The following is a 15,147-nucleotide window of genomic DNA, read 5'->3' as shown; positions in this document are numbered from 1 at the left end:
CAACTGAACAATCCCCGTTTCAGGTGATTTTCCTGCAGTTAGATCACCCACCACAGCTCCTTTTCTCACCTTAACGCATTCTTTCTCGACATGTCCCCATTCCTGACACACAGAACCCCGAGACGGGAGCCATGGGTAAGAGACAGAGATAGTTAGCCCCAAACCCGTTAGATTTTCCGGTAGCGGCTTCTCCAAGTTGACAACAACCAGCAGACGAGCCATGTCCAGGCGGACACATCGCACCGTGTTTGGATGGAGCCTCTGCATTGAACCTATCTGATCACCAAGAAACTGCAGACCTTCATTAGAAAACAGAGAGTCTGGGAAACTATTAAGATTCACCCATATCGGGATTGCTGAGAGGTCTGGATTGGAACTTGCGGTAGAATTGAAGGACTCCACTCACGAACCAAGAGTGGGATATCTGCAATATGCTAGAAATGCCTTTGAAGAACCCTCTGACACATTTTAACATCATCGATTTTGAAAAGGACGGACTTAAGAATTGGGCATCAATCATAGAGACCTTCGCTGGAGAGGACCATCTATGATTAACGGTCGCATGAACCTTTCCGATGTGGGGGGCATCACCAATGAAATAACCACCAACGAACTTAGACCACAGAGGCTGAGAATCTGCAACTAAAGCTGGTGGCCCCTCAACTTCAATAGCACCTTCCTTTACTTCCGGAGCAGAGGACGCATGGTTAGAAATAGTCATCGTGTTCTCCACGGCGGTAACACCAGACAATGTTTTGGGAGAAGAAAAAGTTGGCGATCAAGAGGATGAAACAGTTTGCGAGTAGGTCTTCGGTGAAGGAAGATGGAGACATGGGCTATCCCATGGGAGGGAAGAACCCATGCTCGCCGGACTCAACTGCCGCAGGGTTCTCTCGATAGGGTTTTTTCTCTCGTTTTATTTTGATGGTTTTTTTTTTAAACTCACAGTTATATATATTTAATATTTATGATGTTTTAGTCTACTTCTTATTTTTTTTTTTTTGAGAAAATTTTTAGTTTTATTATTTAGCATATTTTTTAAATGATTTTCTGATATATAATTCTAAATTTGAAATTAAATTTAACTTGTTTTGAAATATTTTTCCCGTGATATGCCGGGAGGAAGGCTGAATCCTAGTTACTAGTAATTTCTAATTAAAAAAAAAGTTGAAAGTTACGAACTGTGGTTTGAAACAAAATGTCACTAATTAATTACGTTTTAGTTTTTGTTTTTCTGCGGTCGAATTATTTTAAAAAATTTTATGTATTTTTTAGTATGAAAATATTGATTTTTTTTTTGTTTAATTTATCTTATTCTTTTGGTCACAACTTAAGGGTATGGAATTATATATGCTTTCAGAAATATGAGCTTTCATATATCAATGGTTTACATTAAAATATAGACTAAAAAAGAAAATTTAGAAGAGTTGAGTTAGTTATTTCATATCATGAGATTGAAGGGTCTCAAATTTTTCAACACGTTTTGTGAACACATTTCACATTTAAAGTTTTTATCTTTCTTCAACTTGGCTATTTTCCTCTCTTTAGAAAATCATTTCATTGGTTTGGAGCTAGTAAATTGAACATTTGTAATAAATTTAAATTCAAGCGAAAAAGGAACAAAAGTAAAAACAACTTATAAATATTGAACCTAACTCATTTCTTAAGGGGTTTAAACTATGTCTTATGGAAAATCGATAATTCTCTAATTTACATGTTTTAAGCATCCTTTTTTGTCTATATTTTGCATTGTTTATACTCTAACTTTAGCATTTTTAGGTCATTTACATTAGGAATTTGACTTTAGACCATTTAGGGTGTTGCATTCTTGCATTTGCACATTTTGGATGAAAACAAGTGCTTTAGAGCCTAAAATGGGGAGAAACAAGGTCAAACCCGTGCATGTGCCCGAAGGAGCTATTGAGCAGGAAGAACAGTCCGAACCCCAACCCGATCGAGGAAGATTCAAGAGAAGGAAGAACAACCTGAAGACCTACCCGAGGAGTTACCCGAACATATCCTCGTGCACCCCATCGAACAGACCGAGGAGTATATGCAGAAATGAACATGAGAGTGTTTTAACAAGATTTTAGAGATTCATTGTCTAAGGAATATTTGCTTGAGGCATGTAAGACATCTATATTGGTCAGGAAGCCTTAGGAGTCGATTACCCTATCCTTAGGAGCTTTCGTATTTTGATTGTTTACATTTTTATTCATCACTCGATCCCTTACCCGAAATGGTACTCGATCACCAGCTTCGTGTAACCCCTCGAGCTGTTCATATTCATCTTGCTTACTCGATCACCCCACCCGATCATATACTCGAATGCTTGCATTGAGTGCTTAGGTCATGTGGTTCTTGTTTATTTGCTTTCTTTTATTTATTTTAGGATTGTTAGATCAAAACCATTTTTTGTCTGGCTTGATTTGCACAGTACTGATCATATCTTATCTGCTAGCATAATAACCATTTGGATTGATAACCCTTTGTACTACAACTGCATAGGGAATTGATACCCTGGGTGAAAATCATGTTATCAATTTGGCGTCGTTGCCATTTGGTTGAATTTTATTTGCTACATTTCAGATTTCAGCACTCTCTAGATCAAGTTCTATTATCAACTTTGGTTTGGTACAGACTTGTTTACTTTCGTGTCTGTTTGTTTTACATTTCAGGAACAACCCGAGCACCCACCCGACCCGTCACTTGATCACCTGGATCGGGTAGACCTTCATGTACTCACTCGGTAATTGATTGTACATGCAAACACGATCTAAGGGTAGCCAACACTTAAGTCCATTCATCGACCACATCTACAGACCAAGGCTTATCCGTCAACAACAAGTCCAGCACCCACAACCAACAACAATTGAGGAGACAATGAATAATCAGAATGGTCAACCAGCTCCTCAAGAGAGGACCCATATAGGGGCAGGAGATGCACCTTCTACTCATACTCAAGTACATGGCATTGTGCCACCTGCTGTTCAGAACAACAACTTTGAGATCAAGAGTAGTCTCATCTAGATGATACAAAGCAACAAGTTTCAAGGATTGTCAATGGAGGACCCATTGGACCATATGGATGAGTTTGATAGGCTCTGTAGCCTCACCAAGATAAATGGAGTTAGTGAAGATGGATTCAAACTCCGGCTTTTCCCATTTCATTGGGAGACAAGGCACACATCTGAGAGAAATCACTCCCCAAGGAATCCATCACCACTTTGGAAGCATGCAAGAAGGCATTTCTATCCAAATTCTTCTCCAAGGCTGCGAAATGACATCTCCAGCTTTGTTCAAAAAAATAATGAGACGTTCAGTGAAGCTTGGGAACGTTTCAAGGGATACACAAGCAGATGCCCTCATCATGGTTTCAGCAATGCATCATTGCTAAGTACACTATATCGAGGTGTAGTCCCTAAGATCCGGATGTTGCTGGACACCGCAATCAATGGTAACTTCCTCAACAAGGATGTAGACGAAGGTTGGGACCTAGTGGAGAACTTGGCTCAATCTGATTTCCATTACAATGAGGAGTATGATCGCACTGTGCGATCTACTGGAGACGATGATGCCAAATACAAGAGAGATATGAAAGCTCTCAATGACAAGTTGGATAGACTCCTCAACCAGCAGCAGCACGTCCATGCCATCTCAGAGGAAGATCCGTTTCTGCAACAAGATGGGGAGACTGCTCAGATAGAGGACATGAACTACATCAACAACCAAGGAGGTTACAACAAGGGGTACAACAACTTTAAACCAAACCCGAATCTGTCATACCGTAACCCGAATGTTGCAAATGCCCAAGACCAAATCTACCCATCAGCAGTCCAAGGGAACCAGGTTCAGCAAAAGCCGCTTGTTCAATACAATCAAGGCTATGCTCCTAAGCAGCAGTACTCTAGCAATTACCACCAACCAATTGTACCACCTGGATTCCAACCACAACAAGGACCACAAAACCAATCACAAGACGCGGACCTTAGAGGATTACTTCAGCAAATGATACAGAGTCAAGCATCGACTGCCATGGACAACGCGAAATGCTTTGCGGAAATGAGCAATAAGATTGATTCTGGATATGATGACCTGAATGCCAAGTATGATTCTCTCAACACTAAGCTTAGATACCTAGAAGGCCAACATAACACTCAACCTCCTCCAAAACTCTACCAGCTCCCAGATAAAGCTGTTCAGAACCCAAAGGATTATGCCACTGCCCAAGCCATCTTTCTTGATGATGATTATGAGGACTACCTCACTGAGGACATCGATATTCAAGATGGGGAGGATATGGATCATCATTGGCGGAATGAGTACCAGTACTACATATCCGAGCATGAACCCGAGCCTATACCCGAGGAGACTGATCGAGTTGATGATCGAGCACTGTTTCGAGAATCACAAACCGATGAACCACCCGAAGCTGAACCCGAGGAGACACCCGATGATGGTGATCGGATGATACATCAGATAGATATTCAGATGACAGATCAACCTCAACTGCCTGTAGCAGATGAAGGGGAATTAGAGAAAAGGTTCAATGCTACTCTTGACATCCACATAGAGGCACTTGCGGAGTGTATGGCCAAGCGAAAAGCTCCACCTCCTTTTCTCTTGCCACCACACGAACTTCAAGAGGAAATCACCAAGGAGGCAGCTCAGTTGGAGATTGAAGTTAAGGAAGCTGTCAAGGAGATTGGGAATGCAATATTGAGGAGTGGAGTGTGCTTAGATCTTGAACTGTGAATCGAGGAGAAATTGGAGGATCCCGGCTCTTTCACTTTGCCGTGTTCGATAGGACTTTGAATTTTTGACAAATGCTTGTGTGATTTGGGAGCTTCAGACAGCATCATGCCACTGTCAGTTGCCAACAAGATAGGTTTTAGCAGTTTTAAACCAAGTAGTTTGTATTTGGTTCTAGCTGATAGAACAATCAGACATCCCATTGGTATCCTGGAGAACTTGCCTCTCAGGATTGGAACAGTGGAAGTCCCTACTGATTTCATGATCCTCGATATGGATAAGGAACCAGACGATCCACTGATCCTAGGAAGACCATTCTTGGCAACAGTAGGAGCAGTGATTTACGTGAAACAAGGCAATATCAGAATTGAGCATGGAGAGCATTTCATGATGGAGTTTGGCATCAGGAAAGGAATTAAAAGGCCAACCATTGATGGTCAAGCCTTCTCCACCAAGACAAAGCAAAGAAGAGTCAAGCATCTCAGAATAGTCAACACTACATTTGTTGTGGAACCAGATCAAGACCAGGAAGATTGGTTGAGCCAGTATGTTCCAGTGGAGAGGATTGCAGAACCTCTCCCTCCTTATACCCATGCTTAAAAGAGCATGAAGAGTCAAGCTTAGTGACTTAAAACAAGCTCACTTGGGAGGAAGTCCCAAAGGTACCTTTATTTTATTTTAATTCTTATTTATTTATTTTATCTTATTTTCTATTTTTGCATATTTACATATATATATATATATTTTATATTGAAATAAAAAAATAAAAAGAGAAAAAAGAAATTTTGCGGAACTCGAGGCTCCACCCAAATCCGTACACGATGCGCCTGATCGTGTTCCTACTCGGGTGGCGAGTGGAGTCCGAATTCCACAACCCCAAGCCCACTCTTGGCGAAGCCCAAATTGAAAACCCTAGCGGCAGCCCTTCCTATTTAAGAAGACCAATCCCTCTTCCCCAAGACAAAATCGATAAGTGCTAAAAACTTTTAAACTTCCTTCTTCTTACTTCTTCTCTCTCTCAAACACGAGTGTTCTAAGATTTTCGAGAACTAACCCTATTGATCTCGAGTTTAGCTTTTCTTTCTTTTTAAGGCTTTTATCAATGACATCAAAGATGAAAACCTACCAAAAGAAGGGAAGCAGATCAACCTCCGCCGCTGCAAGAACCGGAGGTGATGCAGTCGAACCTCGTGAATCCCAAGGAAGAGGAAACGTTCCATATTCCCAACCGGTTGCTGGACGTATCGCATTCCCACCCGACCATCCACCCTAGCCAGCACTCGAGCACCCGATCGGGTAGATACCCGTGTTCTCTCTCCCGATCCAATTGCAGTTGCAATCCGCCGATCTCCTCAACGTAGGAACCTGTCTACGTCTGAGCGAACCGTTACTGACCCGATGTAGGTCGATTCAGATGTAGGAGGAGGAGAACCGGAGGAGGACCAATCGTTACGACTGCGAAGCAGAGCCACAGTTGCAAGAGGGAAGAGACCAGCCTCTAAAAAGGCTGAGAAAGTAGCTGAGAGAGCAGCGGAAGAATAAGATCACGATACCAAGGGTGAAAGCCCTGACAATGATGAGGAGCAGCAAGAACGCACCAAGATAGCATGTAGGAGGCTGAAGTAGAGAGAAGTGGAGACTCCAGCCAAGCTATTCAAGGTCCTCCGCAAGATGAGCTTCGTAGGAACCCGCTACCCCCACCGTGAGACGATGAAACAGTTTGGGATCATTAGAGATATCGAGTTCCTTTTCGACATGTGCCACCTGGGCAAGATGATGTGAACCAGCCTTGAAGCCTATGAGGAGGAGACGGTTCACTTCCTCTCCACGCTACGGTTACACTTCTTCGAGGACCACCCAACCCTACTACCCGATGGGGGGATCGGGTTCATCACTTTCTCCGTGCGCAACAAGGAGTACCGACTAACCTTCAATGAGTTGGAGACGCTGTATGGGTTCAAGGCCGGTAGTGGAGAGAATATGGAGGTGAGGAAGGAGGAGATGAAGTCCCTATGGCTGACAATAGGAGACAAACTTCCATACAAGTCTACAAGCTCTAAATCCGCTCAAATAAGGAGCCCGTTTTGAAGTACTTTCAAAAGTCTCTAGCTTGCACTTTATTCGCTAGGAAGGAGACTGGGAATGTGAATGATCATGAGCTCCATCTGCTAGACATAGCCTTGTGTGGATTTTTAGACAATGCTAGGGATGGTACACCGCTGGTAGGGGATGCTGTGGACACTGGAATGGTCTTTGTGCTGCTCGATCAGTTCCTCTACCTTAAGTCTTGGGCGATGAAAACATAGAGAAGAGAGGGAGCTGGAGAGATCTCCATAGGAGTATTGGTCACACCAATTTTGGTGGCCTGCGATGTGCCCTTGAAGGGAGTGGTACATGAGCCGAGATGGTTGGACATCGACTACCTCACATTGGCGAGATACTTGGCTTATGAGAAGCCAAATGACATGTTGCTCTTCAAGTTCAATCATCCTGCAGTGGGGGCTACCAAGATGATCCTACCCAACGTCGTGTGCACCAAAATCCGGCTAGGGGATAACATAGACTTCGCACCACCTTTGGAGGAGCTGTACAACCCGGAGGAGGCATCCAAAGCTGAAGAGAGACAGCTGACTGGGCAAGGACAAGGAGACAACTCGGAGGAGTATGATTTTGAGGACTATGTTTGCTCTCAAAAGCAACCTGTTCGAGTGAGAGAAGCTCACAAGAGGATCGAATGGCTAAAGAGGATGAACAAGTTCCTGGGCAGGAAAGTGAAGGACCTTACCGGCTCGGTGAAGGTAATGGGGAGTCAGATCAAGGAGCTGCAAGATAAGGCAAGCTGTACCTCAGCCCCCACTTCAGCTTATGCGCCCACATGGATGGGGAGAAGCGGACCACTAGGAGGGATCCGAGGATTAGCACCTCCAGAGCCTCACGGAGCGTCATCTTACGAGCCCCAACCAAAGGAGGATGTAACCAGACCCGACAGATCGCGGAGAAGCCACTCAGATGCCTATCCGACGCCTAACCCAATGGGGTACACGATGCCTTACCCGATGACACCATCGGGCACACATTCGGGTGAGCACACGGGTCCTCTCCCTCAGACATACCAGATGCCCTATCTGATGCTCTACTCGATGCACCCTGCAGGGGGCTACACGGGTGACCTTCCTGGACCTTTCCCACCCTACCCATCCTACTACCCAATGTCGTACCCGATGGGCTACGTGATGTCTTACCCGATCAACCTCTCGGATGCTGGTCCGAGCAAGTCGTCCGTGCACATCACCGAGCTCTTTGAGGAGCGAATTTTGGCACCTACTGAAGCCGTGACGACCCTGGTTACACATTGGCAAGCATGGAAGCTGTTACAACCTCCTTCTTCACCAACCCATGAGGTACCACAATCATCCAACCCTTTGTAAATAACATTGCATTTAGTTTTATTTCCTTTTGTGTGATTCTTGGATTCTTTTTCAGACATTTGAACTATTCAAAGCCAATGTCAATCCCACTGTCTGCGAATGATTGATTTACATGAATGTAATCTTGCATGTCTTTAATCAGATATGTGTCAGTTCGTTCTCTATCAGAACGTCTGTTTTACATTATTTGGTGGTGACTTGTTTCATCAGCAACACATATGTCACGAAGTGGACGTAACCATGAACAAGGTTCTGTTTCGAATTCACTTACTGAGACAATGAGTGAAAACAGACAAGTAATTAACCCATGAACTGACACTTTCACCATTTTTTGCCAGATTGATTGCTCTTAGAATCGTAATCCTGTTTCCATTGGCCTTTATTAGTTGTATAAGTACTAAGAAAAAGTATTGTTATCTTTGTGATCTTGACTTGAATCTAGAATCATAATAATGTTTCCAGCGGACTTAGTGAATTACGTTATGTAGTCTATATATAGTTAGCCTTGAACTTGTGAATTGTGATCTTGCATTCATGGAGTTATCTGATTTTGGAGAACTTCTAGAACATCTGGCGGCTGAGACTGGTTTATAAACGCTTCTTCTGGTTCAAAGCCTAAAACGGCCAATTGAATGAGTCTTGAGTATATAAAAATCTATACAATTCTTAACACTTTTTTTTTTGTTATAAACTTCTTGCAGTAATTATTAACATTCGTCTATTGTTCTTGAACTCAACTTTCCATCAAGATCTGTCAGGACATCATCTGTTTGTATTTAGAAGCCTTGTGTATATATGAATGCTGGAAAACAGAACAGATTAAAAATTCAATTATATGACACAAATTATACAGCAGATCAGAATGAGACGACCAATGAAAAAATTAGACATCATTTAATAGGGTTTTTGAGGCAAAACCTGAAATGAAGGATCGATCAATGGGGCATACAAAAATCACATCATACAGTACTGTGTCCTAGTTCTTTGGAGCACATCATACAGTAATATGCTCGTTCCCGCAAGTTTGGTTTTGACGTTATGGATTATGATGGTTTTGAATATTTGAATGTGTGTGTAGTGACTACTGAGGTAACATGACAAATCAGATAAGCAGAAATGATTCGATTAAAATATTAATTTGAAAGTTACTAATTAAAGTCACTCTCATCGTCGGCTAGCCGGGTTGCGCGCAAATGCTCAGTAGATTTTGGTTTGTTGGTCACTCGTATGGTTTTAAATTTGGGCTTATATTAATTAATATACATGGTTGACTTGAAAATAAAACTTCTAGTAAATTAATATTGTAAAAATTAATAACACTATAAATTAATAATTTTTGCTGATTTCGAATCGAATCAGTGTAAAAAATACCAAAATTTAATAAAATAATAAGAAAATAATTTTTTGGAATATCTATGTAAAAGATGATTCTAATATATATATATATATATGATATAATAATATGCATTAAAATTATGGATTTTCTCTTAAGGCTCATAACTATAAAACAATTGTTATATTGTATTTTTAAACTACAATAATATAAAATAATCTATAACATATCATAAAATTGCTTAACTTTTTCAAAGTTTTTGAATTTCTAGGTAAGCATCATTTTCATTTTGATAGTTTTATAGGTTATTAAAATACGACAAATAATATTGTTATTCATAAATTTGAATCTATGTATGTAATGTGTATAAGTGAATTTGTTTATAGTATTTGTAATTTATCGTCACTAATTTTTTCTAAATATTACAAATTCAATTGTAAAACCATAAAATTTTTAATATTTGAAAGTCTAATTTGATAAAATTGTCTCAATTCATAATATTTAAGAATTTAAAAAATAAATACATCTATAAATTAATAATTATTAATTTACATTATATATTATTTACACTATAAATTAATAATTATTTATTTATATATAAATTAATATCACTATAAATTAATAAAATATCATGGTCTCAACGTTATTAATTTATAGAGGTTTTACTGTGTGTATTTTTAGTTCTAATTACAAAAATATCATTCGACATATTCCATTGCCACTGTTCATAATCTGCTCGATAACACTTTACATCCAAGATCAAAGATATTCTTCATCATATGATATAAGAAATATATTTGTAATATTAGCGAATAATCATAATAAGTTTACAATTTTACATATATTGATATCGATATAAACTTGTTTTTAATCTATTTTTAATGATACTAATTTTTTTTTTCAACCTAAACATTAATTAAAAAGAAACTCCAAGATTGGTTGCCCAAGCTGGAGGAGAGTTGTTTACAAAAAGCGTTTCCGACGAAAGCAATCTAGAAGAACGCGCTAAACAATTAGTCTTATTATTTGACGACCTTGGAATTTTGGAAAGGGTGAAAGGAGGCAGGGAGGCACTAAGCACCTGGAACTCATCAAGAAACGTAGAGAAGGCCGGCCACTCTTCTGGAGCTTGCACCATTGAAAATACCTCTACAGAATCCGTCTTGAACCTTTGACACGCAATGCCTCTGGAAAGAACACACTCCATCGTCCATAATAATGCTTCCATCTCCGAATGCAGGGGGGACACACTTCAGCGTTGACATCTTGCACCCAAAACCAAGGTCTGATTCTCACCATCACCACACCACCAGCCTAAACCAGAATATTGGTCCGTAGATTTCCACGAACCATCAACTTGACACCGAATTATCATCTCCGGACCTTGCAAAGGTTCCGTCAAACCAGGCCCACTCCTTGTTGCTAATTGGGCTTCCTCCCACCACAATTGTTCTTTTAAAGCCTGATTAACAATATCTAATAGCTCTGATTGTAACCCTTGAAAAACTTTTTTATTCCTATCCTTCCTTATAAACCAAACCAACCACGGTATCGAACTGTGTGTCGCTCCTAAAGCCATAGGACCTAACCCTTTCCCATATATATAATCTAGATTTGAATAGATCGAACCAAAAGGGAACTTGTATGAGTGTAATCCATCATAAATCTTTTCCCACACCTTAGAGGAACTAGGGCACTCAAATAAAGCATGATTAATAGACTCTGCCACTAGGTCACATCTCTTACATATCGTATCACAATTAACTCCCCGGGAAGCTAATCGCACCGTCACCGGAAGAGAGCCAGAAGCGATCTGCCAGAAAAAGTGTTTAATTTTTGACGATACCGGAAGATTCCATGCCTGATACCTCAGGACATTACAATTTGGACCAAATTCCACTTCCGCCTTCATAGCGTGAGCTACCTTATAACCTGACTTAACCGAATACCAACCCGATTTTGTATAATGCCACACCAATTGATCAGGTTTTACAAATTTGCTAATATGCAAACTCCTAATAATTTGAATATCCTCCGGATCCATATATTCCTGAAGGATAGGTAAATGCCACTCTTTAGTATGTGGATTAATCAAATGATTTACCATTAGATTTGGGTGTAGAAGTCTACCCCTACCATTTGCAGGTCGAGGATACTGATCGGGAATCCAAGGATCCCGCCAAACCGAAATGTTGGACCCTGACCCAACCGACCATCAAGCACCTTTTTCCACTAAACTTTTGGTTGAAAAAATGCTTCTCCACCCAAAATAGGGTGAATAAGGTTTTTTGGCCATCAATGGATGATTGTTCCTAAAGTATCGACCTCTAAACACTTGAGCAAATAAAGAATTCAGAAACTATATTAAACGCCAATACTGTTTAGCCAGTAGAGCATCATTGAAAGTCTCCAATTCCCGAAATCCCAATCCTCCCGCTGATTTATCCCTACACATTTTATCCCAAGCCACCCAGTGGAGCCCCCTGTCGTTCCCATCAGAGCTCCACCAGAAATTTGAAATTGCACTCGTCATTTTGGTCGATAGACCCTGAGGGATTTTGAAACAAGACATAACATGCGTCGGAAGAGCCAAAGCCACCAACTTGAGTAAGACTTCCTTCCCTCCCTTTGATAAAAACTTGGCTGTCCAACCGTTCACCCGATCATTTAACCTATCTCGCACATAATCAAAAACTTGTACTCTTGATCCGCCGAGACTCTCAGGAATTCCCAAGTATGAGCTCATACCCCCTTCCTTGGAAATCCCAATAACAGATTTTACCTTGTCCTTGACTTCCGGGGTCACCTTCTTACCAAACATAATAGAAGACTTGTCCAAATTTACCTCATGAACAGAAGCTTTACCATAGTTTCCTATGATATTCATGACTGTTGAACATTGTTCTTCATCCGCTTTACAGAAAAACAGACTATCATATGCAAAAAGAAAATGAGAAATAGGGGGCGAATCATGTGCAATCTTAATACCCGAAATTTTCTCCTCCCTCTCCGCCTTTTTGATATTAGCTATCAAAACCTCAGTACAAAGAATAAACAAATAAGGAGATAAAGGATCCCCCTGCCTCAACCCCCGCTTTGGTAAAATGGATCCACGGGGTTGACCATTAAGCAACACTTGATAGGAAACCGAGCTCACACACCACATTATCCAAGAAATCCATTTTGAATCAAATCCTAACCTAATTAAGACCGCCTTCAAGAAATCCCATTCAACACGATCATAGGCCTTACTCATATCCGTCTTGAAGGCCAAAAAATCCGCATTGCACATCCTATTGGTCTGTAAGCCATGAAACATCTCCTGGGCCACCAGAATATTATCCGTAATTAACCGACCAGAAACAAAGGCCGATTGTGTTTCAGAAATAATAGATGGCAAAATCTTCTTTAACCAGAAACAAAGAATTTTCGAAATTATCTTATAACTCACATTGCACAAACTAATAGGCCTGAATTCTGCCATTCTTTTTGGTGTTTCAACCTTTGGGATCAAACAAATATTAGTTTCATTAATTCTGGGATCAAACATGCCAGTCCGAAAGAAATCCCTAACCAGAGCAACCAAGTCCCCTTTTAAATGAGGCCAGACCCTCTGAAAAAAAGGGCTGTCATCCCGTCTGGTCCCTTCTAGAAACATTAAGACCGCCTTCTAGTAACCTAATTAAGACCGCCTTCTAGAAACATTACCTTGTGAAGCATCATCCTCAGCATCGGACCCACCCTTATCCGTTTCCATTTGACCATCATCAATATTAACAACTGAATCCTCAACCAGACCCGGTGCCTCACCCTCCTGAAATTCCCCATCCTCAAGAAGATCATCAGAACTCATCGACAAACCAGCCTCATTCTCACCACCATGCATACCATTAACATCAACCATGAGTGAGTCTTTCTCCTTCACCACCATGGCCTCAGCGGGAGGGATGACTGACTCAAAAGAAACACCAGGCTGCGGAACAAGATTTTTCTTCACCTGATACATAGGTTTCGGCCAAGCAGGACCACTTCCCTTTCTAGGTGGTTGTGTACGTGACTGATGGACCATGAAGATACCCTGCCCCTCTCGAGCCTCTGCCTGTTGCCCGTAGCTCATTTGCTGACCCATTACTCCATGATTTTTAGCCTGGTATCTGGAACCATTTTTTGAACTCTCACCAGTACGCACCTGTTGTTGGTCCCTTTCTCGAGTTGTTTCTGAATTAAAATCCAGAGCTCGCTTAGCAACCTTCCTCGGCTTCTCCCAACCACCCTCAAAATGTTGAACATTCGATTTCAGTAATGGCTGATTCCATGACCCACCTCTCTTATCCACACCTTCTCCCTGACCACGACCCCCCTCCCCTTTACTTAGCTCAGGACATACCTTCTGATCATGTGTAAGCCTATAACAATGGCTACAAAAACCGAGTAGCTTCTCATACTCCAGTGAGACCACCACCTCATCTCCAGTGTTAAACGGGACCACCAAATGAAAGATCAAAGGAGTAAAGCCATTAATAGTCAAAAGAAAACTACCAGTTTCCTCATCGACTTCACGAAGGATTCCTATCTTCTTCCCAATAGCTTGTAGGGTTGCAATTTCCCAAAAATGCATAGGAATACCAGTAGCCTTCACCCAGAAGTTAATAGCAGATGGGTAAGTATCTGAAATGATAGGTTCCCACCTGACCAAGGCTTACATCCAATTATCAAAGTGATAAGGACCGTTCCTCAACACCCCTTGAAGATCCTCCTCAGTTTCAAAGTTAAACTGAAAGGTATCCTGACCAAAATCCGCACCTTCAACCCTCTCTTCAAGCTTCCATATCTTTGGCAGATTAGCCACTAAGGACTCCATTCGTTGAATCGAAGGATTCATCAATCTCCCAATGAGAGTTAGAGAAAACTGCTGAATGCGATGTGCCATCAGAAATTTTCACCGTCTCAGTTCGAACTAATGCAGCCTTTCCTTTGTTGAGGTTCAATTGAGCCATGATAACCCTACAAGAACCCGAAGCACAATGAGAACCCTTTGAAATAACCGAAGCTTTACAAGCAGACAACTCGCGAGGAAAGAAAACTCTACTGGTATTGTCCAGAGAGACTGAAAGAAACGAGATGAAACTATCGAGCACCACCCAGAACCAAATAAATACCAATTGATTATAAGTAGAATTCACAATCACGAATAAATGTCGAATCCTTGACCCCCTCATCAAATCGCGAAACCAGAGTATACAGAATATTTTCTTACCCAGAACTTCGTGAAGCCAAATCCCACTCTTTCCATAAGCAAAACCAAATCGCCCAATACATCCCCAATCTGGTCCCATAACGACCCGATCAATTTCCAAGGAAGTCGAATCTCTCACAATCTGTATTATCCTCCAGACCCCCGATCTTGGTCCTTGGAAAGCGAGATCCCACACTCTCCAAATCCCATATTCCTGATTCACCAGATCGTGATCGTAAATCTCCAGTCCATAGAACCAAAACCCGACCAGAAAACCACCAAGCCCCATATCAATTTCCGCCGCCGAGAAACATTTAAGAACCAAACCTAATCGCCATCACAAAGAAATTACGATTAATGATACTAATTTATGAAACAAAGTAGTTATTTATAAAAAT

The 15,147-nt window shown here is 41.1% G+C and overlaps 1 protein-coding gene and 1 non-coding gene across 2 annotated transcripts; both read right to left on the bottom strand.

Annotated features, from left to right (window-relative positions):
* Positions 1-3,270: 3,270 nt before the first annotated feature.
* Positions 3,271-3,377, bottom strand: LOC147937409 (small nucleolar RNA R71). The gene has a single exon (XR_015569717.1). It is a non-coding gene; the product is annotated as a small nucleolar RNA R71 (small nucleolar RNA).
* Positions 3,378-10,765: 7,388 nt separating this feature from the next.
* On the bottom strand, positions 10,766-11,557 carry LOC147937408 (uncharacterized). Its single transcript, XM_087468793.1, has 2 exons — positions 11,054-11,557; positions 10,766-10,975 (listed from the first exon to the last, which is right to left on the bottom strand). The coding sequence occupies exons 1-2, from the start codon at positions 11,555-11,557 to the stop codon at positions 10,766-10,768; spliced, it is 714 nt and encodes a 237-aa protein (XP_087324919.1).
* Positions 11,558-15,147: the final 3,590 nt, after the last annotated feature.

Source organism: Camelina sativa, chromosome 10 (assembly GCF_030686135.1).
Source record: "Camelina sativa cultivar CO46 ecotype springtype chromosome 10, ASM3068613v1".
NCBI lineage: Eukaryota > Viridiplantae > Streptophyta > Magnoliopsida > Brassicales > Brassicaceae > Camelina > Camelina sativa.
Note: the sequence above shows the minus strand (reverse complement) of the source record. Positions and strands in the feature narration are given on the sequence as shown.

What these genes read in the sequence shown, in the direction of transcription:
- LOC147937408 (XM_087468793.1), bottom strand. Translation starts at nt 11,557, where the DNA reads ATGGATCCGGAGGATATTCAAATTATTAGGAGTTTGCATATTAGCAAA. An exon ending in ACAGTTCGATACCGTGGTTG is followed by an intron (nt 10,976 to 11,053) that starts GTTTGGTTTATA and finishes ATTGTTAATCAG; the next exon opens with GCTTTAAAAGAACAATTGTG.